General features: G+C 41.7%; 1 protein-coding gene across 1 annotated transcript in view; it reads right to left on the bottom strand.

The window, feature by feature from the left end:
* Nucleotides 1-14,152, bottom strand: part of TBCEL (tubulin folding cofactor E-like) — a 55,771-nt gene extending 41,619 nt beyond the window's left edge. The window contains exons 1-3 of the mRNA XM_006763683.2: nt 14,014-14,152; nt 6,642-6,791; nt 4,691-4,830 (exon numbers count right to left, since the gene is read on the bottom strand). Coding sequence (XP_006763746.1) covers nt 4,691-4,830; nt 6,642-6,774 — 273 coding nt within the window. The 5' untranslated portion in view covers nt 6,775-6,791; nt 14,014-14,152. The remainder of the gene's footprint in view (nt 1-4,690; nt 4,831-6,641; nt 6,792-14,013) is intronic.
* Nucleotides 14,153-26,376: the final 12,224 nt, after the last annotated feature.

Here is a 26,376-nt window from a genome sequence, read left to right on the forward strand (position 1 = left end):
TTTTTCCCACTCCTCACTAACCCTTCGAAGTGATACCATATTTAGCCCCACTTTTAAATGAAGAAACTGGCTATCTTTTAGAGAAAATACACTAGGCTTCAGTTTACAAAAGAAGGAATTTATACTTGTCTCTACATATCCTCTGCTTGAACAGCATTTGTGTGATATATGGCTGGAATTTGGAGTTGAGTCTGTGGCCACGACACAGCTAAGGAGTCCACACTGGGAGCAATCTTCTATGCCTTCTCCCACCTGGACACTAATGCCAGGGAGGACTTTCCTACATAAGAGGATGATCCTCTATGTCAGTGGTTCTCAACCTTGGCTGCACATTAGAATCACCTGGGAATCTTTTTAAAATCCTAATTTCTGGGCCTCATCCTCTGGAAATTCTGTTTCTTTGTTATGGAGTGAGGCCACAACATTAGCAACAAAGAAACAGAATTTCCGGAGGATGAGGCCCAGAAATCAGGATTTTAAAAAGATTCCCAGGTGATTCTAATGTGCAGCCAAGGTTGAGAACCACTGATCTATGTGTATCTCTTTTAAGGGCAAAAAAGGATGAAAAATAATTCTGCTACAATTACAGCATGAAGGCTAACTGCTAATTATAGCAGTCTCAGTTAAATAAAAGAAAACATAAACCTTTTAGTAACCAGCACCCGTCATATTCTATTTTTGTAATAAAAAGGAAAATACTCAAGCCCTAGCTGGTTTGCCTCAGTGGATAGAGCATCAGCCTGCGGACTGAAGAGTCCGATCAAGGGCACATGCCTGGGTTGTAAGCTGGATCCCCAGTAGGGGACGTACAGGAGGGAGCCAATGATTCTCTATCATCATTGATGTTTCTATCTCTTTTTCCCTCTCCCTTCCTCTCTGAAATCAATAAACATATATATTTTTTTAAAAAGGAAAATACTCAAAATTTGATAATTTAAGGGTTTTTGAAGCAATTTCTGGGAGAATTCCCAAAGCAAACAGATACTGATGTAATCTTTTCCAAGTCTGCATCTACCCTACTGTCCAATGAGAGTAAGGATTAGAATAATGACTTACTAGCCCTGGAATATCCCAAAAAGATAAGGTTAGACTATACTCTAATAATTAAAGCAGAAAAAAATAATGCATGTTAAAAATAAATATTTTATTTACAAAACTGAAATTAGAAAGTATTTTAGGGTAACCGTAAATTAATAGTAAGATTCTGAAAAATATAACACCTTACACAGGTAAACTTACTTATGGCAGAAAAATGTCCTAATAGCAAAGATGGACAAGCATTCAATCAGTTTCTAGGGCAGTCCATTGACTTCTCTTTTTTAAATTCTAAAAACCAACCAACCAACAAACAGAAACCGCTTCCAGTTGGAGTGAGCTGAGCAGACTCATGTGTAGAAATAATGGAGCTGAACTCATATCTCCTTTAAGTCGCCACAATTCTATAATTTAAGAGGGGGCCCTCTACTCTGGCCTCTAAAAAGAAAGAAATTACAGTTTTAGAAAAAATGGGACAAGCATTATAAGACAACAATCTGTAACTTCTACCCAAGCTATTCTCTAACTCCCCTGAATAGCTAATACTTCTCTCCTCTCAACTCTTTTATAAAATGGTTTTGATAAGAAAGGGAAGAAACAGAAGATACCTTGGGAAAGGTCAGAGTAAAATCTAGTTAGACAAAAATTCAAGTCAAAAGCTAAAAAATGCATCTTGTTTTAACACAAAAATGCCCGACTTTTGAAGGTTAGAGACAAATCTTTGCTTCCCCCAAAGTATTACACTTCTCAGTCACATTGATCTTAGTCTGGATATATAGCAGCCAGTAGTTTAAACTATATAAGAAGTTACTCATAGCATTAGTGATCATTCAAAACACTAAAAGAGCAAATGATATTACAGTATTTTGTTCCACTTTGCTATTTCAAATACTGGCTGAATAAACTTAATTAATGGACAGAAACAAACGATCTTTTTGGCAATCAGGTATATGGGCTGCAATGGGGTTGAAATGTAATGTCTTAAAACTGTGACCTATACTTTTGTAGCCTAGCAGAGTTTAATCAATCCTCCAAATCAATATTCTTTTGCTGTCAGTATTTCTCCCATCTCTCTGTGTTCTGATTTATGGTCTAGAAGACTGAGATCAATTATATTTAAGGTTAAGGACAAATATAAAGCAAAATGAAAACAAAAATAAACTGGAAAATAGACACCAGAAGGGTAGTAGCAGCAAATATTTGCTTGAAAACTAACTATAGAGTACATACCTATAGGATATACAAACTCAACCGCGTACAGATAAACACACGACCCTCTGGCCATACACATCATTGCGGTGTGAAAGTAGTGCAGCGCTCTGTCTAGGTAGACAAAAGGCTGAAGCACTTAGTGCAAACTGTGTTCTGACCCACGCAGAAATAAAGTGCTCTCCTGAGGTAGCAATGTCATCACTCTGAACTGCTCCCACCGGCAGCAGCAGCACAGGTCAGGCACGAAGCACACACCTCAGTAAACGCTAGCCTCCCAAGGAACCACATGTAGGAGAAGCGCCTATGGACACAGGAGCGGAAATGATTCAGGGAGATTTGGTCTGACTTGTCACCCACGCAGTTCAAAAAAGGCCCTGCGGTCAGCAGGAGGACACTGTGGGCATCGTGGAGGAGCGTACCAAGGAGCTCCTTTTGCATGTGTGCCATGTGGACAGAGCATGCATGTCAATTAAGCACCTCAAAGGACAAAAGAGGCACAGCCTGTAATTGGTTAAACAGTGAACCACACTGTTTAGATCAATGTATCAATCAATAAATACATATACAAATAGGGATTAAGTCTGCGTATATTAGCAAGTCACTTAGAAATCAAGTGACGTGCCTCTCAAAGAATTCAGGTGAACACCTCAATAGAAACAGGAAATATAACTGGGAGCACAGTCACCGGATTAGGAAGACTATGAAATAAATAAGAAAATAAATGAAAAGTGGAAGAAAACTGAATAATACAAAGCTGTTGTCTTAGAATTTGTATAGCGTTTAGCATCTATAATATGCCTCAGTGATGAATTTTATCAGCATCCCTGTCTTTAAAATGAGCAAACTAAAGCGCTAAAAATGAAGGAACTTTTCTTAAGTTCACAAGAAAAGTTGGAGCAGTGGTCTTCATTAATCCTTAAGAGACAATCATTTCCTCATTATCGAAGTCAGCAAACATTTGAGTGCCTAGTAGACTGGGTGCTGATGATAAAAAAGACAAAAACCTCCACTTGGCAGACGGTCATCTAGCAGGAAAATGCCGAGGGAGCCCGTGGTTGCAGGACGTTGTGAGAAGGGCCCAGGCACAGGGGTCAGCGGCTGCCTGGGGAAGCTCCTCAGGGGGATGGCAATCAGGCCCATCTTGCTGAGACAGGAAGAGGGCAGTAGATTGAGAAGGAACTGAAAGCAAGCTGTAAGAAGCAGCATGTGGCTAAAGATGAAGATGAAGCTCTGGAAATAGCACAGGGCCACCTGAGGGCCACACTCAGAGAGCTCAGACTTCCATCTCCGGGCAGTAACAGACAACTGCCGGACCTCCGACAGGAGAGGGGCACCGCCCTATTTCACTTACTCACATGGAAGACAGGTTGCAGTGGTTCTCAACCTTGGCTGCACATTAGAATCACCTGGGAATCTTTTTAAAATCCTGATTTCTGGGCCTCATCCTCCAGAAATTCTGTTTCTTTGTTATGGAGTGAGGCCACAACATTAGTAACAAAGAAACAGAATTTCCGGAGGATGAGGCCCAGAAATCAGGATTTTAAAAAGATTCCCAGGTGATTCTAATGTGCAGCCAAGGTTGAGAACCACTGGGTTAGAGGAAGCAGAACAAAGCTGAGGCAGGAAAACCCATTAGCAAGCTTTTCCAAGCAAGAAATAAGAGCCCAACTAAGAACAAATAAAGCAGGAAAAACTACTTTTCCCTTATTCTAAAGGGTAGCTTCTACTAGGTAATGTTATAATCAGAAAAGCAATGATATCCTATGTAATAAAGTGCTAATACGCTAATTAGATCAGACAGAGGAACAACCTTCTGGAAAGACCAGTGGGCGGGGCTGTGGGGCCACAGGGCAGCAGGGGCTGCAAGGGCCAAGCCCCTTGCATGAATTTCATGCATCAGGCCTCTAGGGTATAATAAGAGAGAGTGCTATAATACTTTTATTTGTGTTGTTGGTTTAGAGCTACTCTGAGATCAAAAGACATCTGTTATGTCAAACCACCAAAGAGACTTAATAAAGTAAGAAAAAGTTCTAAAACATTTGGAATAAATTTCAGTAACAATATTACTTCCAACCCTCAACAACTTTTATGTCAATTTATAGTAATAAATGTTAAAGTATTAGTAGAGAATACGTATAGGATGTGTAAACCAGTGAAAGAGTAGAAAATTTAATGCATTGCTAGCAGTCTAAACTTCTCTCAACTTATTAACCTTTGGATGCCTGGAATAAAGTTCCTCAGTGCACATTAGTAAAAACTAATAATCATAATCAAGTTAATTGAAAAATTACCATAAGAACAGCTGAAACAGCCAGTTATGTATCTTGAGACATACAGACAACAAGAATCTCCAGTGAGAAGGAGTTCAGCAGAATACTTGATGCCATAAGCAGTACAATGATCACTGCTACATTTCCCAAAGGCAGCGATAGGAGAGCTTTACCTCATGCCAGTCTTCGAGTTTGTTGTCAGAAAGATCCAGCTCTGACACATGAGCACAAAAGGCAGCGATTTCGGTTTCCTCCCCTGCACAGGTGATCCCACAGCTGTTCAGCACCAGGACGCTCGGGAGGTTGAGGCGATCTGGATCACGGGAAACAGAACACTTCTACGTCAGCCTCGTTCTTGTCTGCACACATGCAGCCCCCAGGAATCAAAATCAAAAGGCTATGATGGGATCCAAGGGTTCTCAATTCTAAGTGGAGACACCAAATATGAAGCAGGCAATAGTTTGTTTCAAAACAAACCAGGAGGAGATGAAAGTCCCGGAGGCTTCACCTCCCGAGGCCTGTTATCCATCACACAGGCCATCATTTTGTCACCTGAAGACCAGGTCCCCATGACTCATGTCTGACTACCAGTGTCTTCTTCTTGGTCTTAGTTCTTTCCATTTTAAAATGGAAAAAAGTTCAAAAGTATCATTAGTTCAAAAGTATCATTCTGGGTAGCTCTTTTCTCCCTGTCTGGTATATAGTTTCACCTTTTGCTGCCTTTTAAAATAACTTCAAACCATTGAAGATAGTCTCTGCTAACCTACTTCTGTTCATCATGTATCAATAAAATCACTTACTATCCTATATAATAAAACATAATATGCAAATTGACCGAACGGCTGAACGGCGGAACGACCATCCGAACGACTATCCGGGACCACACTAAGACACCCACTGGTGCCAGGCCAGCCAAGGAGGGTGCAATGTGATTGGTCAGGGGCCCGGCCATCGCCACATGATCGCCCTGTAGAGGGAGGCCCAGGCCTTCGGCTGGTGGGGCAATCAATTGGGGGGCTCCATGGTCACCCCAAAGAGGGAGGCCCAGGCCACCGAGCTGCGGGCTGTGGCGGGTGGGCAGGGCTTCCCTCACAGGTCCCAGGTGCCTGCCAGCAGCCAGAGGGAAGCTCGGGTCCCAGGTGCCAGAGGGAAGCCAGTGCTGGCAGCCAGGGGAAGGAAGGCCTACTCTTGCACGATTTTCATGCATTGGGCCTCCAGTCTCTAATAAAAAGGATAAACATGAGAATTCAACAACTCTTTCCGTATGTGGTATAAAACAAGGACTCACAAAGGTAATATTTAGTAATGGAGGCCTCACATTGCATGATTTTTCAAGTTAGTACTTATCAGTATCAAGCTTTTCAGAAAGAGAATGGAGCCTGAAAAAAATGACCAAGGAAGAAGTCCACTTCCTTCCGTCATTCCAGTTGATACAGAGTGATAAGGTCGTTGCAATGAGAAATAATAAATGCTCAGTAACCTTTGGATATAGGAACCAAAACACTGTTCAATAATAATCTTCAATAATTACAAAGAACTAATCTTACGAACTGCTCATTATAACATGAAGCTAAAACAGCATGCACACTTCTAGTTGTAGATCTTTGCTCACATCATAATTCCTCTTCTAGAATGTCTTTATCTCCTCTCTAACAACATTCTACATTCTTGAGGGGTTAGTTCAAGTCTCACAGCTTTGAACTCTTTTCTGATATTAACTCTCTTTCAAACTTCTTCCCCAATCACTGTGTCATTCATTGGGCTCAACATAAACTACCACATGTTATAGTTTCGTAAATGTGACTATCCTGTAATCCAATTAGGCTGTTCGGCTGTTGAGGACAAAGTAGTTTTGCAGTCTCTTTCACCCTCCAAGTTCGTGAAAGAATATGTATTTGAAATGATATCACTCAAATATTGTTCTTGCCCCATGAGTCCAACTAAATGACTTTTGACCAATCAGGAGCAAAACAAGTCCTTTCATTTTTTTCAAAAAATGAAATCATAGCAAGGGAGAAAGACTGACTCATAATTCAAATTAAGAAATTTGCAAAAAGGCAATATTCTGATTTAATGTCCTAAGTAAGTCCAGCAAATAAATGTTTTAGATCCTATCTTTCTTACCTTTCATAGGAGAGCCCTGAGGTGTAACTGGGACATGGACTCCCATCCCTGGACCACGGCGGTAAGGAAAGTTTTCAGGACTATATTTTTCACATAATACTTGCATAAAACTCCTTCCACTAGGTTGATCCATCTTCCTTTCCTAAAATTCTACAAGAAACCAAGAAGCCATCAAGATTATTTATCTTTCTAATATAAGAAATATTTATTAAAAACTAATTATTTATAAGCACTAGGCTAGGCATTGCAGATATCTAAGACATGGTCACTGCTCCCAAGAATTCATACTGTGGTGAGACCTTATGACTTAGGAAGACCACATGTAGACGAGACAGCAAAACAGTTCAGCACATGAGCCTCACAATACAGATGAAAAGTGCTACATGATTTGGAGGAAGAGGCCGTCATTTTCAACCCAGGGGAACAAGAAAGCTTTTGGCTGATGCATAGGGTTCATGTGGTAAGTGATAAGAAAAAGGACTAAACAGAAAGTTAAAGACTAAATATCAGACTAAAGAGTGTGAACGAATCCTCTGATATTTTTCTCCTCTTCCTCCATAGTAAGAGAACGTTTAACTGTGTACATAGTTACTTGTATTTAGGAATGAGAATATGATTAAGTTCTAGTTGATGAGATAAAAACAAATTATTCTATGGCCACTTCTAGAAATCATCCTTAAAAGAGCCAGAGCCTGGCCAGTGTGGCTCAGTGGTTGAGAGTTGCCCTATGAACCAGGAGGTCACAATTTGATTCCAGGTCAGGGTTGCAGGCTCGATCCCCAGTAGGAGGCATGCAGCAGGAGGCAGCCGATCAATAATTCTCTCTCATCATTGATGTTTTTCTCTCCCCCTTTCCCTTCCTCTCTGAAATTTTTTCAAAAACAGAGCCAGAGTATGCTTTTTGCCCAAGTTATTTTTGCTTCTGTTGCCTTTGCCCAAGATATAGCCCCCAAAAATCGTGCTAAGGTCAGTATCAAAGAGTTTGCTGACTAAATTTTCTTCTAGGAGTTTAATAGTTTCAGGTTTTACATTTAAGTCTCTAACTGATTTTTAGTTTATTTTTGTATGGTTTAAGAAGTGATCTAGTCTCGTTGTTTTGCATTTATCTGCCCAGTTTTCCCAACACCATTTATTGAATAGACTGTCATTACAACAATAAATATTCTTGCCTCCTTTGTTGTAGATTGACCATTTAGGTGTGGGTTTATTTCTGGGCTCTCTATTCTGTTCCTTGATCTATGTGTCTGTTCTTGTGCCAGTACAAACACTTGTCCACTTACTGAACCAAAGTTGTATCTGTACAATTTACCAGCTGAGATTATGGAGTATATTTCATAATATCACAAGTCCCCTTGAGACTATAGGGCTGCCCTCTGTCAGGATCCTCATTGTGAGCTTAAGGATACAGTCTGTTTTCGTTCTATCCACGCAGTGATAAGTGCCTGCAGTGTCCTCTATCCCAGCCCTGATTGTGTCAAAACATGCATTCATCTAGGCCTTCAGGAATCTTCAAGTTGAAAAGTTCTTTTTTTCATTGTAAATTTATCACCACAAGCAATGGACAATATGGAGCAGGGGCTATGTCATTAGCTGCAGCACCATAGCTCTTATCAAAAACCTGTCTCAAGCAAATGCCAAGAAAAACTTTAGAAATGTTTAACAAAAAGTCAAAGACGTTACACTGCTATCTTCCATGCAGTTGGCAGTTCAAAAGATTAAAGAGTGTGTGGGGAGGGTGCCGAACTGTCAGTGTCAGCATAATAGTCACCTGAGATTAAATAGCATCTTTTAACTGGAAGCTTCAGGACCACTTAAATTCAAATCTGTGCAATTTAAATCTTATACATGATTTAAATGGAGACAAACTGAGGAATGGTAATAATAAACACATATTCAAGTCAAAGTAAGTCCTCGTCAGCAAGTAATCAGGGAACATAGAAAGGTGATTCCTCATGGCCCCAGGCTGAACAACTCTTCCAGACAGTCTGGGGGTTTCCTTCCTTCCCCCCCTAAAGACTTAAAAGCAGTGCCACGTGCCTTCACTGACCATTTTCCAGGAGACTCTATTGAAAAAGCTTTCCAGGAATGTAGAGTGTACACATTAATACATGAGCTTTGAATTAGAAAGTTAAGATTGCAAAATGAATCAGTAAACATAAATCTACTCAAAATTTGTTGAGGCAGTTTGAGGAGGAACATTAGTGGAAAAGGAAAACTGAAAACAAGCAGAATGAAAACTGAGGAATACAGGATGGAAAAAAGATCTTTAAGTGAAGCCTTTGAAAAAGTTTTTTTGGGGGTGGGAGGGTAATCTATGTCTTTCTGAGGGAAAAACCGGTGTCAAATTACACCTGACTAGCACTACAGCTGGCATGGTGCTGACGTTTGTACAAGTGTTCTAAATTGGTGCTCAGTCAGGCAGCCGGGAGTCTTGGGTGATGTCGCTTGGTTCCATTATCAAGTTGTGGAGTGTGTCTGTGAAAATGTCAGGTCCTTTGTGCCTCCAATCCTGACTACACTATGCTCTTGTAAAGGCTGGAGAATGTCAGGACTAAGAGCATGTTGGTGGGTAAGTTGCTCAGTGTACTTTTGCCAAATCCTATATAATAAAAACCTAATATGCTAAGTGTACGGCCGTTTGTTTGACTGTTCGACCAGTTGCTATGACATGCACTGACCACCAGGAGGCAGACGCTCCAACCGGTAGGTTAGCTTGCTGCTGGGGTCTGGCCAATTGGGACTGGGCGAGACAGGCCGGACACGCCCTAGAGCCCACCCACGATTCCTCCCCAGCTCCGATCGTGCACCAGTGAGGTGCCTCTGCCTGGCCTGTGCCCTCTTGTAATCCGGGACCCCTCAGGGAATGTTGGACTGCCAGTTTCAGCCTGATCCCCACAGGCCAGGCCGAGGAACCCCACTGATGCAGAAATCCATGCACTGGGCCTCTAGTAGATTAACATCACAACAGAACACCCAGTCACCTAAGTACCCTCGAATGCTATCAAACAATTTGCACTTTATGTCCCCAAAGGACTAGGTCAAAATTAGTATGAAACTCAATGCAACTGAAAATAGTAAATAGGCCATGTCCAGCATGAAGCAAAAGCTCCATTGTGCAGTGTGTGCAGGGTGGACAGAATACCCCCAGGCCTGCAGTCACTTCCTTCACTAGACAAGTTAAATGTGTTAATCAATGTTAGCCAAATATTTCATCCAAATTACCCAACTGTCTCCAGGAGGCAGAGGTGACACAGTCATAAATAAGCCTAAGGGGTTCTGGGAGGTCAGGCCTTCCTGCCACCTCTTCCGGGGACTAAACAGGAGTGGGGCTTCCTGCAGCAGGAAGCTGACCCCAGGATCCAGGCTACTGGGACAGGAAACAGTGCTAAAAACTAAACTGCAGTAATTCAAATTGTGCATTAGTTTAGGAGAAGGCTACATCTCCAGGAAGAGTTTTCATAGCATAAACATAGTGCAGAAGAGGGAAACATTCTCAAGTAGTTTAAAACTACTGACAGTCGTTTGACATGAAGCCACTTATACACAACTAACCCATCTCATCTATTCATCAGAGAAGGGCAGAACACACTACACTCTAAAAACCACCTGCCCGTATTTTGTTTCCAATTATTTGAAAACAAAACTTAGGTTAAACATTTTGGATGAAGATTCTACAATTTCACCTTTAGGCTCCTTTGGTCAGATGACATTTCATTCTGGTCATTTTTCTCCACTTAAATGTCTATTTCCTTTATAAGACAGTCTAAGAATAAAAATCTCTTTACCACTTGTTTAATAAAAATGGAGAGCAAATATAATTTGTTAATTTTGCTATCTCTCTTGGGCACCTTATCAATTATTTTCCAATTCATCTACATATATAAAAGCCTAAGTGACTGGCTGACCATTCAACTGGCCAACTGGTAGCTATGACGCACACTGACCACCAGGGGGCAAACTCTCAATGCAGGAGTGGAAACCACAGATATGGAAACATGGAACAGACTGATGAATCTCAGAGGGAAGGGGGTAGGGGGAGGGTGGGATTAACCAAAGATCTTATATGCATACTAGGGTCTCTTGGCCTGGCCTGCACCCTTTCACAATCCGGGCCCCTCAGGGGATGTTGGAGAGCTGGTTTTGGCCCCATCCCCACAGGTCAGGCCGAAGGACCCCACTGGTGCACCAATCAGTGCACTGGGCCTCTAGTGAATTTATAAACACAAATGTCCTCACAGAGCTTAAAGTCTTACTTAGTTCTGTTCAACAAACAGGAAACAGATGGTGCCTTTGTGCCAAACACTTTGTGTTTCTGCCAAACACTGTGTGGAGCACTAAAAAAGTGAGTGAGAAAAGCCCAAACTCTGCCCTTAGGACAGCCACAGCCTACAAGGAATGACATGGTCATCACACATGTCTGAAATAGGCCACAGAACAAGGAAGGAGGGGGTGAAAACTGAGGCACTTGAAGGATGATGAAAATCAGGTTAATGGTGGAGAGCATTTCAGGCACAGGAAATAATACATGTGACCAGGCACAGAGACATCAAGCCCTGGCCAGGGAGCTGTAATGCTAAACCATGAAATACGTTTTGGGGGAGCAGGAGATGTGACTGCAGGGTGGATGGGAGACTCAGCTTATTGCTCAGATTCAACTTTATCCTAGAGAAATAAGAGTAAGAAAAATTTTGATAGGTCACCATGAATAGTGTAAGCATGGGGGTTACCAAACGTTATGCAGAATATCAAGAGATTAAAAATGGTGAGAATTTTAAAGCCCCTGGGCAATTATTCATCTTGGGGAAGCATTTTCAGGACAGACAAGTGGGTACACATTGGAGGACCGTGAGTGTAGACCAGGCCTTTGAGAAGCTACAATGAAAGCAGAAGAGATGGGACAGTGGATGAAGAAAAATCAAATGTTCTGGAGAGTTTTTATAGCTTGTTCTTTTTTAAAAAGGATAAGAGAGATATTTATAGGCTGAGTTCTTTGGGGGGAGGGTGCAGGAGGTCAATAATAACAAAATAAGTCTGTGGGGGGAGTCTCTCAGAGACCATCGAAGAATCTTTTAAGGTTATTAGCTTTCTCGAATTTTCCAAGTATTTTTTATTATTATTTTTAAGCCCATTTAACTTTTGTTTTGTGGATTTTTAACCTCGTACAGAAAAGCTTCCTTTTATGAAAGATCCCTACTATACTCAAACCCTGCTAGTGTCTTGGACATTTTAGGTTAGCTAGGACTTTTGTTTATTTCTTTTCCAAATCTTCTGATCTTCAGCATAAGTATATCCCAATACAGCATAACTACTCTAGGAAAACATACGTGTTTTATATATTTTTCCCTCCATGAAAGATTAAATAAATGAATTACTAAAGGACTATTAATAAGCTTTTTTCTAGCTCAGGTTGGGTTGTTCAGTTGGTTGGACTGTTGCCCCATTTTCAAAAAAAGGTCGTGGTTCGATTCCCAGTAAGGGCACGTACCTGGTCAGGCTGTGTACAGGAGGCAACCAATCAATGTTTCTCTCTCACATCAATGTTTCTCTCTCTCTCCCTTCCCCCTTCCTCTCTCTCTAAAGAAAAATCAATAAAACATATCCTTGGGTGAAAATTTTTTTAAAAGGCTTTTTCCTAAATAACTGCTTTAAAAATATAAGTGATACACATTCTGAAATTTTTAAATGTTCAATTGCTTTAAAAATACCAGTGATTTACATTCTGAATTTTTTAAATGTTCAATGGGAAAAAAACACCTATAACAGCATATAGTTTTTGTGTAGATGTACTTTCCCTTTTTATTAGCTAAGTGAAGCATGGAAGTAAGTGTTACCCAAACCTGTCCTTATCAGAAGCATGTCTAGAGCCACAGCCGCACCCGGAAGCTTTGGTCAACAGATTCGGCAAGTAGATTAAATGCCCCTACGGTGCATATGTTTGCAGACAACTTCTCATGCTATGTAGATACGTATTTTTTACATAAAGATTAAATTACTTTACATAAATAGTTTTGTAAACTGCCTTTTTGCTAAATAGCTCATGAAAAACTTTGTCAATAAACATATATCTACATTATCATTTTTAAGGTTTGTAGGGTATTCCATAAGAACCTTTTATAACTGAAGTCATAAAACACTTCAGGGACATTGAAGTCAATATAATGAGGCTAGACAGTCTCACTCTTAATTTCGTTTATAGGTAAACCTGAAATTCTATCTCAGTACCTTTCCTAAGCTTTATGTGATAGTAGAGGCCCAGTGCAGGAATTCATGCATGGGTGGGGTCCCTAGGCTTGGCCAGTGATCAGGACCAATCAGGCCGTCTTGCCCAGTCCCAATCAGGGCCGGGCCAATTGGGACTGGGCCCATTGGGCCTGAAGGCGGGAGGGGGCGGGTGAGGAGGGTCGGGGGGAATGGAGGAGGGATAGGGGAGGTTGGCCAGATGCGGGAGGTTGGCTGTGGGAGCATACTGACCACCAGGGGGCAGCTCCTGCATTGAGCGTCTGCTCCCTGGTGGTCATAGTTCTGGTCGTTTGCTTGTAACGGTTGCTTAGGCTTTTATATACATAGATACTTAAGTGGATACCTTCTTCAGATGAAAAGAAAGGAAAATAAATTCTAATAAACTTTCAGAACTATTCTATAGAATTATAGTTCACCAATTCACAAATTTACGCATTCCAAGTGCAAAACTTGAGTGTAGCTGATAAATCCATTATCATGACACACCATTTCATAACTTGCTATGAACCACCCTGTTTTTTAGTCCTTCTCAACTGTATACTAAACCACATTTAAGTGCAACAAAGTAGCACATGAACTTTGCAAGATACAATATATTTTTTTTAAACACCAACATTGCCAAGTGAAATGAGAATTCAGACTCCCGCTTAGTCCTTGAATGATGCTGTTGGTGAGTCACTGCTGTTACCCTCCCTGCTTCTCACCGCACTCTGACTAACCGCACCAGATGTTAAAATACCTAACTCAAACTCTTTAGTCCAAAGACGTCTAAAGCTGTGACTCTTATCAGGGATCTCAGCCTCAGACCTGTATGTATTTTCTACTAAACAACTACAATGCACATGAGGCATATTTGATATTGAAAAAAGAGAACATTTCCTCATTTACAACTGCACATTTGCAAATATGACTGACCTGCTTGTTGTGGTCTAAATATAGACAAACAGTTTCCAAAAACTTTCAGCAAGAACAACAAAAACAGTTTAACATTCACTACACCCTTTAATTCAACAGCATCCAAAGAAGAGTCCCAACCTTACTGCACCTCCCAGCTCCTTCACAAATTGGCACACACACCCTTTCTACCCACCCGGACTCAATTTGGGAAAATCTCAAAGCTTGTTGTACTTACTCAAAATTCAGAAGTAGATACATTTACTCTCAAATTCATGTTCCCCCAAAACCAAGTGCCCCACACTGAGATTAACAATTAAAGCCTAGCAATTTTCCACAGCCAGCCTCTGAAACAGACAAACTGACACTTATCTCTGTTTCCAGGCTCTGAGACTGAGGTGACTGCTCAGGTTTCTGTGGCCCAACCAGCATGCTGAGTCAGACTTTCTGGACTCTAATCTGCTGAGTCATGCTGACTTTACTAAAAAACAAGTATTTCCTGTCAACAATATGTGGCATCACACAAAAATCATAGAAATACAACTTATTAAAATATATGAAAACCACTACACCCCAAATACCTCTTGTAACTACATCAAATTGAATCACAAAACTAAGCAATACTGAATGGTTTAGTCACCAAAAGGGAAAAAATACTCATAACTTCTTCCTGTCAAAACAGCAATGAACATTCGTTTTTTGAATGGATTCGTTTTCATCCAAAGAAAACGATGTGCCATCTCAGTGGTGAATACAAAAGCTTCAGATCATCCATTACTCAGCTGCTTACAGGACAGACTGTGCCCGTTGTCTCTACTCCTGAGCAGCAACAAAAGCTATTAAGTTAAAATAAGGCCTCTAGACAAGCGCTTTTCAACTTTCTCAACTCATGACACATATAACCTAATTATTAATATTTTATGGCACATTATTTTTTTTTGCCAATCTGACAAAAAATAGGCATAATTTTTATTCAGTCACAGTGGACAGCTATGGTTGTATGGCTGTTGTCATTGTTTTATTTGACAATCTAAGGGGAAAGAGGTCAGTGCCCCTGACTAAACAGTCAGGTACTGCGTGTTTTAAAAATGACTACGCACCCCAGTTGGAAATTGGTGTTCTAGAGGAGTTTACAACCATTCTGGCTCATAACCAGGTATTGCCGGAACGTTAAACATCAGCCACACAGAGTTTAAAAAAGTCTACAGGTCATTAAAAAGTTCACTAATCCTGCCCAGGCCGCATGACTCAGTGGTTGAGCACTGACCTATGAACCAGGAGGTCACAATTCAATTCCCAGTCAGGGCACATGCCTGGGTTGCAGGCTCGATCCCCCGTGGGGGACATGCAGGTGGCAGCCGATCAATGATTCTCTCTCATCACTGATGTTTCTCTCTCTCTCTCCCTCTCCCTTCCTCTCTGAAAGCAATAAAAATACTTTAAAAAGTCACTAGTCTTTTTCACATTTCGTGCTGCTATAGCATGGCCTATGGTGGCATTGCCTGGTGGTAACAGAAGTGCTGGTTGCCTGATATCATCATGACTATCTCTACTATGTGTGACTGTGGGCAAGCTTCTTCAGTTCTCTTGGGTCTTCATTATTGCCTTGTCCATAAAAGTGGGCACAGGATGCTGAGATAGTGACAATAAAAAGTGTTTACCACAGTGCCTGGCACATAGAAGGCACTTAATAAATACAAGCTTATTACTATTACTTCTACTGCTACTCCTACTACTCCTACCATCACCACTCAGGGAGCATGGTAGCAGTAATGTAGGGCTGGGGGACTAGCAATTTTTGTTAAATAGATTCAATCTAATTGTTTTTGGTCCCAGGTCTATGTTAATTAATGCCAATTAATGATTCAGGCAGTAAAAATGCCTGACATTCATAATATCATTCCTTCCTAGCTGGAAGCTCTTCCCCTGTCCTCTCCACCTATCTAAATTTTATGGATCCTTCAGTGCCCAGCTCATTTTTCAGATACCTCCTGCCATAATCATTGGTTTCCCTTGAGCTGAGTCCATGGTATCTTTTGCCTAAAATAGTCAGTGAGCAACTAACCAATCACGTACTGGCATGGAATCTTTCCTTTGTGACCCATATACCACTCGTGCATAATGATGTGATTTTCACGTTTATGCCTGTGTCGTAGACTGAACAGTTCTTGAGGGTAAGGACCATAATGCTTCTCTACATGATTGTGGACTGGAACTTTGCACTAAACTGGCACTCAGTAAATGTGCTAACCATTGAGTTTTCTAATCAATTCTGATTATGCATATCAAGGGAATTTTATAAAATATTAAAGACAGGTTTATTAGTAAACTCTGAGATCAGGGTATTTATGAACAAAACTGTTTCATATCTACCAATAAGCATATACTTATGTCTACAGCTCCATAAAGATTCCAAAAATAAAGATTACATGACTGAGCAATAAATCCATAGCAGAGTCAGAAATACCTGCTATCAAGCTAAATTCTTTTGCAAAACCTACAGCCACAATTGTTTTAATACTGAATATTTGATTTTGGTATCCATATCATTCTCCTATATAATAAAAGCCTATTATGCAAATTATCCCCTCGACCGAGAGTTCAACCACTTGCTATGATGTGCACTGACTACCAGGGGGCGGCATGAAACATGGCAAGTGTCAGTGAGGCAGCGCTGGCAGCGGTGGAGGTGCTGCCAGCCCCAATGGGTTCCTACGAGAGCAGGACAGCGACAGGATGGTGGAACAGGTGAGCAGGCAGTGCCAGGCCAAGGTGGGTGCAAGCGGGGGCCTGATCACCCCGCAGACGGTGACCAGTGGTGGCAGCGCCAGGTGGGGCTGCCACCCAGCTCCCAGGTGCTGAGGAAGCCAGGCAGGGGGCCCAGCCTCAACCAATCGCTCTGCAGACAGTGACCAGAGACTGGGCCCCAGGCTGGGATGTGGGACTGGGGGCGGGTGGTGGCGACCCGCAGTGCCTGAGCGGGGGGCTGTAACCTCTCACCAGCTACCTGGGGTGTGGGTGACAGGGACAGAGGTGCGGTTAAACTGCGGGCTGTCCACCGAGCTTTCTCTCATTCCGCCTACCTGCCCGCAAGGAGCCTGCCCCGCACCTGCAAACCCTCTTCCAGGTGAGCAAGACTGCAGCTGCCAGGACCACAGGATCTCGTCGGACTCCCCATGGGTTGCGCAGGAGCCAGTATACGATGCTGGCCGGAAGAGAGCGTGCTGCCTGCCCGGCTTCTGTGCGACACCACTGGGTAGTCCAGAGGTCCATGCTGCACCCTGTAGTGTCTGGCCGTGCTCACTGCATCTCCGCGTGGGGACTCGGGTGCCGTGACTCAGGTGGAAGAGGGCGCACGGGGGCCCAGGGGCACAGGTGCTGCCCAGGGCCCAGAGGTCAGCTAGGACCTGCCCTTCCATGCCAGACACTCACACTTTGATTGCCAGCCAGGCCTAGGGACTGCACCTGTGCACGAATTTCATGCACCAGGCCTCTAGTGTATTTCATATGCAAGAATTAATAATTTATGTCATACTTCAAAACAATAGATACTTTAGTAACTTACAGATTAATATATGTGCATTGCTGGTGAGAATATAAAATGGTGTAGCTGCTATGGAAAAGAGAATGGCAGCTCCTCAAAAGATTAAACATAGAATTACCATATGATCCAGCAATCCCACTTCTGGGTATATACCAAAAGAATTGAAAGCAGTGACTTGAGTAGATATTTGTACACCAGTGTTCGTAACAGCATTATTCACAACTAGAGGCCTGGTGCACAGATTTGTAAATGGGTGGGGTCCCTCAGCCTGGCCTGTGCCCTCTCACAATCTGGGACCCCCCAGGGGATGTTGGACTGCCAATTTTGGCCCAATCCCCAGCAGTCTGAAATCCCCCTGAGGGGTGTAGCAGTGCCAAAGAGGCAGGCAGCTGGGGAGGAGCCCAAGCCGGGGCCAAGCACAGCTCCACTGCCACTCTTCCCAGCCCCACTGCTTGGTAGCACTGCCACGGGGGTAGGAGAGGCTCTCACTGCCTCAGTTGTGCTCGCCAGCTGTGAGCCTGGTTTCTGGCTGAGCAGTGCTCCTGCTGTAGGAGCGCAATGACCACCAGGGGGCAGTTCCTGCACTGAGCATCTGCCCCCTGGTTGTCTACGCATCATAGCAACCAGTTGTTCCAGTTGTTCAGTCGTAATGGTTGCTTAGGCTTTTATATATATACTAGAGGCCTGATGCACGAAATTTGTGCAAGAATAGGCCTTCCTTCCCCCAGCTGCCAGCACTGGCTTCCCTCTGGCACCTGGACTCGGCTTCCCTCGCAGCCCTGGCTTTGTCCAGAAGGTCATCCAGTCTAATTAGCATATTACACTTTTATTATTATAGATATATAAAAGCCTGTGCATGAAATTCATGCAGGGGGGGAGTCCCTCAGCCCAGCCTGCACCCTCTTCAATCCGGGACAGCTGGCTCCTAATCGCTCACCTGCCTGCCTGCCTGATCACCCTTAACTACTCTGCCTGCCTGCCTGATCACCCCTAACCACCTCTGCCTGCCAGCCTGATCGCCCCTAACGGCTCTCCCCTGCTGGCCTGATCGCCCCTAACAGCTTCTGCCTCACCCCTTGCCACCGTGGCTTTGTTTGGAAGGACATCTGGAAAATGTCTGGTCTAATTAGCATATTACCCTTTTATTAGTATGGATAGCCAAAAGATGGAAACAACCCAAATATCTATGGACATATGAATGAATAAATAAAATGTTCTATGTAAATATGATGGAATATTATTCAGCTTTGAAAAGGAAGGAAATTCTGATACATGCTAACACACGGATGAATCTTGAAGACACTGTTAAAAGAAATAAGCCAGACACAAAAGGACAATTACTGTATGATTAATTTATATGAGCTATATAGCTCATATAAGTGGAATCATACAGTAATCAAATTCATAGAGACAGAAAGTAGAATTATGGGCCGGGAAGAGTGGGGAATAGAGAGTTATTGATTAATGGATACAGAGTTTCAGTCTGGGAATATGAAAAAATCCTGAAGAAGATAGATGGTGGTGATGATTGTACAACAATGTGAATGTACTTGATACCACTGAACTCTACACTTAAACATGATAGAATGAGCCCTGGCCATTGTGGCTCAGTTGGCTGGGTGTCATCCCACACGCTGAAAGGTCGCCAGTTCCATTCCCAGTCAAGGCACATGCCCAAATTATGGGCTCCATCCCTGGTAGGGGGCATGTAGGAGGCAGCTGATTGATGTGTCACTCTCACATTAACATTTCTCTCTCTCTCTTTCCTTTTCTCTAAAAATCAATAAAAATCTTTTTTTTTAAATGATACATTTTGTTATATATATTTTGCCACAATGGAAAATATTTTTAAAAATTAATGAATAAAATATATAGTATGTAAAAAACAAACATAGGTCAAGTCCAAAATTTCTGGTTCTTACTCTCTCAGCATACTCATCAAATTAACACAAGCAATTCACTGGAAGCTCTCAAACAGTGAGTAAGGGATAAATTAGTCTCAATAAATGCATTTCAAGGGAAATTTGATTTATGATCTTTATTTTTTCTTGGACTCCTTTACTAATGTTCACATGGAGAAATGTCATTAATTCACGAGGAACTATAGCGTTAAAATTTAAATTACAACCTCCAAAAGGCACTTGCCTTTCCAAAACTTATACCTTAAGTCAGTGGTTCTCAACCTGTGGGTCGCGACCCCTTTGGGGGTCAAACGACCCTTTCACAGGGGTCGCCTAAAACCATTGGAAGACACATATATATTGACATATTGTTTTTGTGATTAAGCACTATGCTTTATGTTCAATTTGTAACAATGAAAATACATCCGCATATCAGATATTTACAATTCATAACAGTAGCAAAATTACAGTTATGAAGTAGCAACAAAAATAATTTTATGGTTGGAGGTCACCACAACATGAGGAACTATATTAAACGGTCGCAGCATTAGGAAGGTTGAGAACCACTGCCTTAAGTTATTAACAGTATCTATGAGATAATATGATCCTCAGAAATCAGAATAAGGGATTAATATTTAGACTTGTTTTCAAGATTTTAAGAGTTGCAATTCTTTCCTAAAATTCTTAGCTCATTTAGTTATGAAGTAGGTATCAATATCATGATTACAAACATCACAAATTATTCACAAAAAAGGAGTCTCTTTTTTAAAATAATGGCATCTGTCAATAAGTACATAGTATTTGAGAGATTCATTGCATTAAACTGCTCTTTGAAAATAAAATATCATAAAGGTGTGTGTAAACATGAATGGGAAGGGAAACGCTAAAATTAATGGTTTTCTGAAAAACTCCCCTCCCCCTGCCGCCAAGATTTCATAGTAAAGGCGAACCTCATTAACAGGAAGTCCCTCACCTGCAGAGCCACCTGCGCACTAACATCCGTGGCAATCCAAAAAGCAGTATTTGGAGCATTTTTATTCAAAACTTGGAACATTTGCAAATACTCCCAAAGCAACAAAAAATATGAGTAGCCCGATGTGCGCTCCAGCTGAGGCAGAACAAGATGGCACTCCGCCTTCTCGTCTCAGCCTGTATACAAGTGTCCTTTCCACGATCTTTCAGCGCCATGTTTTCCGTATTTCTGTGCGTTTTCTGAAGTGATTTCACTATTGAAAATGGCCCCAAATGTAGTGCTAAAGTGTCATCTAGTGTTCCTACATGTAAGAAGGCTGTGATGAGCCTCATACAGAAAATACATATTAAATTTATTTAGGCATGAACTATAATGCTGCTCACTATAAAGTCAAAGTTAACAATTAAAAATATATATCGAACAAGATGTTTACTTTAACCTGAAACACATATAAAACCAAGTTTATATTGATCAGTTGATGAAAATGTTGTGACCAAAGGCTGGCAGGAACCTAACTGTGTATTTCCCCTGGGAGCAATGGTTCCAGATTCACTAATTCAGTATTTGTGGCAACTTTACATATGTACCATGAATAACAAACATCACAAGCATGGACTGTACATGTTAAAAAAGCATGAGGTGGGGGGTGGGGGGCTAGTGGGGCACAGAGCAATGAAACAGAAAAGGCAGCCCAGACACAGGTGGATGTAATACAGCGAGAAGTGGCATAGAGATTCACAGCAAAAGGCTAAACTACTCAATAACTGGTCTCAAGACAGTGACTATCAATGTGAGGAAAATCAAAGTTAATCCTCGCCTCACAATTTAGAAAAACTCAACCCCAGATAAAATGTGAAAGGCAAATTTTATCCTTATAAGAAGAAAATAGTTACATTTTTCTAATAGAAGAGCTTCAAGATCTTGATATAGGAAAATATTTCATAAACAAAACACGAAAGGAACTCATAAAGAAAAAACTGACCAGAAAATGAAAAACTTTAGATCATGAAAAAGACATTAAACCCTTAAAAAGGCAACTAGAAAAAGATACTCACAACACATGTAACTAATATAGAGAACTCTTGAAAACAGTACGAAAAAGGCAACTAACCCAACAGAAGAATGGACAAAAGACATGAACAAGTATCTAACAGAAGATAAAATTTGAATGATTAAAAAATATGTTTGAAAGATGTTCAAATTCAATAATATCCCAATATAAAAAATTAAACTCTCAATGAAATACCATTTTATATAATCAGCAAAATTTAAAAACTCTGACAACACCAAGTGCTGGAGAAAAGGTGGAAGAATAGGGACCACTGTCCAGTGAAGTTAGACGCACACTCCCTGTGACACAGCAATTCTTCTCAGGTGACCAGGAGGACAGCAAAAAATGTCCACAGCAGTGTGTTTTGAAATTACAAAGTCCTGGTGGAAAACAAAAAGGGTCTTGCATCCAATAATAGGCAGTTGGATAATGGTGTTATGTTCAGAAGATGAAGTTACACAGGATGGAAATTAACAATTGACAGTTCCCCAGGGCTGCTTCCTGGAGAATGAATAAAATAACTAATCACAAGGGGAAAAAGTGCAACACAATCCCACTTATTAAAACTTCAAACCCATAGAAAATTAATCATCATATTGTATAGGGCCACATACATGTGGTAAAAACTATAAAGAAAAGTCAGAGAATAAGAAGTACAAAATTCAGATTATGGTATCTTTGGAGGGTGGGGATGTGTAATCAGGAGCAAACACAACTCTTAGTTCCCTCCTCAAACCTGCTCCTCCTCCACCAGTCTCTATCATCAGTCATATTCGACTTGTCTTCCTCTCACACCCCATGTAATTAATCAGCAAGACCCATCAACTACCTCTAAACACCCCAATTCTTTCCATCTTCATCACTTTTTCTGACAACACCAAGTGCTGGAGAAAAGGTGGAAGAATAGGGACCACTGTCCAGTGAAGCCTCCATCAGCCTCTCACTCAGGACTGCAGAATTCATTCTCCACAAAGCAGCCAAGTGATCTTCTCAAAATTTAAGTCCAATCATGTCCTTGAAACTCTCCAATGGCTTCCTTCACACTTAGGAAAAAATGCAAGCTCTTTATCACAGTCTTCAGGACTTCATTTAATCTGTTCTCTACCTCTCTCACCCTACTTCTTCCACGCTTTCCCTCGCCTATCAGGTGACGCCCGCCTCTCAGTGGGTTCACAGGGATGCGTGCCCTTTCCCTGGCTCTTGGCTTAGCTGGCTTCATCTCAGCTTTAAGCCTCAAACTTAAACAGAAATGCTATCTTCTCACTAAGGCTGCCTCTGAGGACCCCATCAAAAACAGCACCACTGCTACTTTCCATCACTCATCATCTCACCCTCTTTCATTTTGTTACAGCACTTCTCTTTGTTTTGGTTCTAGGTCCCTCTCCCCCAGAACCAAACCCACAAAAGCAGGAGCCATCAGTCTGGTCCAGTGTTACAGGGAACAGTGTCTGCCACATGGCAACAAATACTCATTGGATGAATGAAAAAGTGAATTTTACTGAGAATAAACATGAATATCTTCTGGCAATGAAATGAAAATCAAGTATTCCAAGCAGGAGTATGACAGGATGGAAAGGGACTATTGAAAACCACTGGAAAAGCATTACTCTAAGAAGAGTTTTAGTTTAAATACTCTGTCTCTAAAGTACCAATAACAGATCCCAGTCAGCCCAGGCTTCACACAGGCACAGCCCTGAGTTCCAGCAGCCTGTCATCTGCTTCATCCCCTAATCTCTTTTTGGTGTTAATCCTCACCCGAGGATATTTTTCCACTGATTTTGAGAGAGAGGAAGGGAGTGAGGGGAAAAGAAAGAGAAACATGGATTGGTTGCCTCCCCCATGCACCTAGACTAGGGCTGGGGATCCAACCTGCAACCCAGGTGCATGCCCTTGACTGGGAATGGAACCTGTGATCCTTTGGTGTGCTGGGTGACACTCTAACCACTGGGAAAACTGGTCAGACCTAAATCTCCTGTTCTTAGAAGAATACTATAATTAAGAGCGTGAACTTCAGTTTGGCCTGAGTTCAATTATGAATCAACATTGAAATTTGAGCAAGTTACCTCTCTATGCCTATTTCCTCACTTGTAAAATGGAGCTATTAAATAGTTATTTCATAGAATCATAGTGAAGATTAAAGTTTTTAAAACATCTAGCTGTGCCTGTCATGTGGTAAGTAGTCAATAATAGTAGCTATGATGAAAGCTGAGAGTAGAAAACTCCAAACACACGGGAAAGCTTATCTGAGTCAAATTACAACTAAACGTCTCCCACCTCTAACAGAGGTGGACTAATTATTTAAAATGTACTGGGAACATATTCTAGGACAAAATCCTTTTCCCTCCACAAGGCAGATGTACACAAAGGTGATACAAAGAATGTACAAAGCCCTTTGAGAACACCATGGAGTGACTCTCCTCACGAAGGATGAGTCTTAGCAGAGAGGCACATCTTAAACTTTCCCTAGAGTACAGCACATGGAAAGGCCCAAATACGTGTCAGTGAGAAATGTGGCATTGCTGCCAGGAGTGTGTGGGAAGAGGGCTGGAGAGGAAGATGGCTGGCAGGGCCAGGTGCTGAGGGGCAGCTCTCTGTTGGAAAGTTTGCACTTTATCCTTCAGGCAACGGAGCGATGAAGAGGAAAAAAACTGACATGCTAATTTGATACCAAAATCCTAAAGCAAAACACCTCTATGACTTAAAACACCACATATATAGGCCCACTATATGATAACCAAAAGCAATTAACAATGATTGGCATGGAACCTAGTCTCACTTTTCATTACTTCAATGACCATTACAGGCTGATCATCCTTTTAAAAACAGATACAATCTTTTGAGTTTTATTATGTGTCTTGTATTATGTTGTTTTACATATGTTCAATTATACAACATCCTGATGAAAGGTACTATTATTAATACCATTTAAAAGATTGGAAAACTAAGGCAGAAATGTTATAGTCAGACTAGAGGCTTGATGCACGAAATTCATGCAAGTTTCTCCACCCCCACCTCCGCAGCAGCTGCCTCTGCCTTGGCCCCTGCTGCTGCGGCTTTGTCTGGAAGGATGTCTGGTCTAATTAACATATTATGTTTTTATTATTTTAGAGGGCTAGTGAGACAGGATTCAAATCTAGGCTGCCAGACTCCAAAGCCCTAAAAAAGTAAACCAGCCTACTGGTTGCTCAGTTCACTGGTATCACTTGAAACAAAAATTATATGAATGTACCTACTGTACATGCTAGATCAGTGATGCTCAAATTTTACTGAACGTAAGAATTGCAAGTCACATACCTAGAATTTGATTCAGTAAGTCTAGGGCACAATTTTCAGAGAGCTACAATTTAACCATAAATGCAGTTAATTCTGAGTCACATGATCCAGGAACCAAGCTCTCATAAACCCTGTGCTAGGTGTCCTAGAGATTCAAAGATATCTGAGCTTCCTGTCTACTATGAGTTTACAATCTAAAAGGGTAAAAACAAGGTACACAAACAATACAAAGCAATTCAAGAAAAGCAGTGCAGACAGTACAGAAAAGAGAGACGTCAAGAAAGAAGAGTCGCCGAAACCGGTTTGGCTCAGTGGATAGAGCGTCGGCCTGCGGACTGAGGGGTCCCGGGTTCGATTCCGGTCAGGGGCATGTACCTTGGTTGTGGGCGCATCCCCAGTGGGGAGTGTGCAGGAGGCAGCTGGTCGATGTTTCTCTCTCATCGATGTTTCTAGCTCTCTATCTCTCTCCTTTCCTCTCTGTGAAAACTCAATAAAATATATTAAAAAAAAAGAAAAAGAAAAAGAAAGAAGAGTCATCAGTCACGAAATAAAAGTAAGTAGGTTCCCATGAGGAAAGGAAAGACATTTCCTGCAGACTTTCAGGAATAATCCTATATAATAAAGAGGTGATATGCAAATTGACCATCACACCCTCACACAAAATGGCCGCCCCCATGTGGTCACAAGATGGCAAGCAGGGGAGGGCAGTTGTGGGGGACCAGGCCTGCAGGGGAGGGCAGTTGGGGGTGATCAGGCCGGCAGGTGGAAGCATTTAGGGGCAATCAGGCAGGCAGGCAAGCAGTTAGGAGCCAGCAATCCCAGACTGTGAGAGAGATGTCCGACTGCCGGTTCAGGCCTAAACCCGCATTCGGACACCTCCGAAGGGGTCCCAGATTGGAGAGCGTTCAGGCTGGGCTGAGGGACACCTCCCCACAGTGCACAAATTTCATGCACCAGCCCTCTAGTGTTATATATAAATGAAGGTATGATGAGTAAACCACTTAGTAAAAATAGAGGATTTGCATTTCAGAATGGAAAACATATCAGAAGAGTAGAGAGAGGGTGTGGAATGACCTCAATGTCAACCTATACAGTGCCATCACTGGGAAGCTGCTAGGGGGTTTTGAGGAAGGAAATGATAAAGACAACAACATTCTTTGAAGCTATGCAAGATCATGCAGACCTAGAATAAGACAATGGGAGTAGTTAGACTGTTAACATTCTAATCTCAAAGAAATAAGAGTCAAAACAGGATTGTGAAAAAGTTGAAAACAGGAGGAATGGTAACTTTTAATGCTTAACTGCATGTAGGGCAAAGGCAACAATTATAGCTAAATGATTTCTTCACCCCTTAAGTACAAGTTGTATCACTGTCAGATTCATATTAGCTTTTAAGAACTTTTTCTTATTACAGCTGATGAGGCTCAAAATATGGAGAGTTCATTTATTCAAAAAGCAGCCCATGATTAAGAGGTCAATAAATAGGCCTCAGAGTAGCCAAAATACATATCGCATAGTTTAGATACTAAAAAATATTAGTAATCTATATATTATACATATATACATATCTACACAAATAAAAGGCAAACATGCAAATTGACCATACCTTTGCTATGCCGTAAGCCACACCCACCAGCCAATCAGAGCGACTATATGCAAATTAACCCAACCAAGATGGCAACCGGCAGCCACAGAGCTGGAGCAAGGAGGCTTGGTTGCCCCAGTGATGGAGGAAGCCAAGCTTTCCGCCCACCCTGGCCGGCTCTGAACTCCACTCAAGGCTACAAAGTTTCAATTATAGAAGGTAAATAAATCCCAGAATAAAAAAAAAGGAGAGGCTGGGAGCTTCTGTCGCCAGA

Source organism: Myotis davidii, unplaced genomic scaffold (genome assembly GCF_000327345.1).
Source record: "Myotis davidii unplaced genomic scaffold, ASM32734v1 scaffold799, whole genome shotgun sequence".
Classification (NCBI taxonomy): Eukaryota; Metazoa; Chordata; class Mammalia; order Chiroptera; family Vespertilionidae; genus Myotis; species Myotis davidii.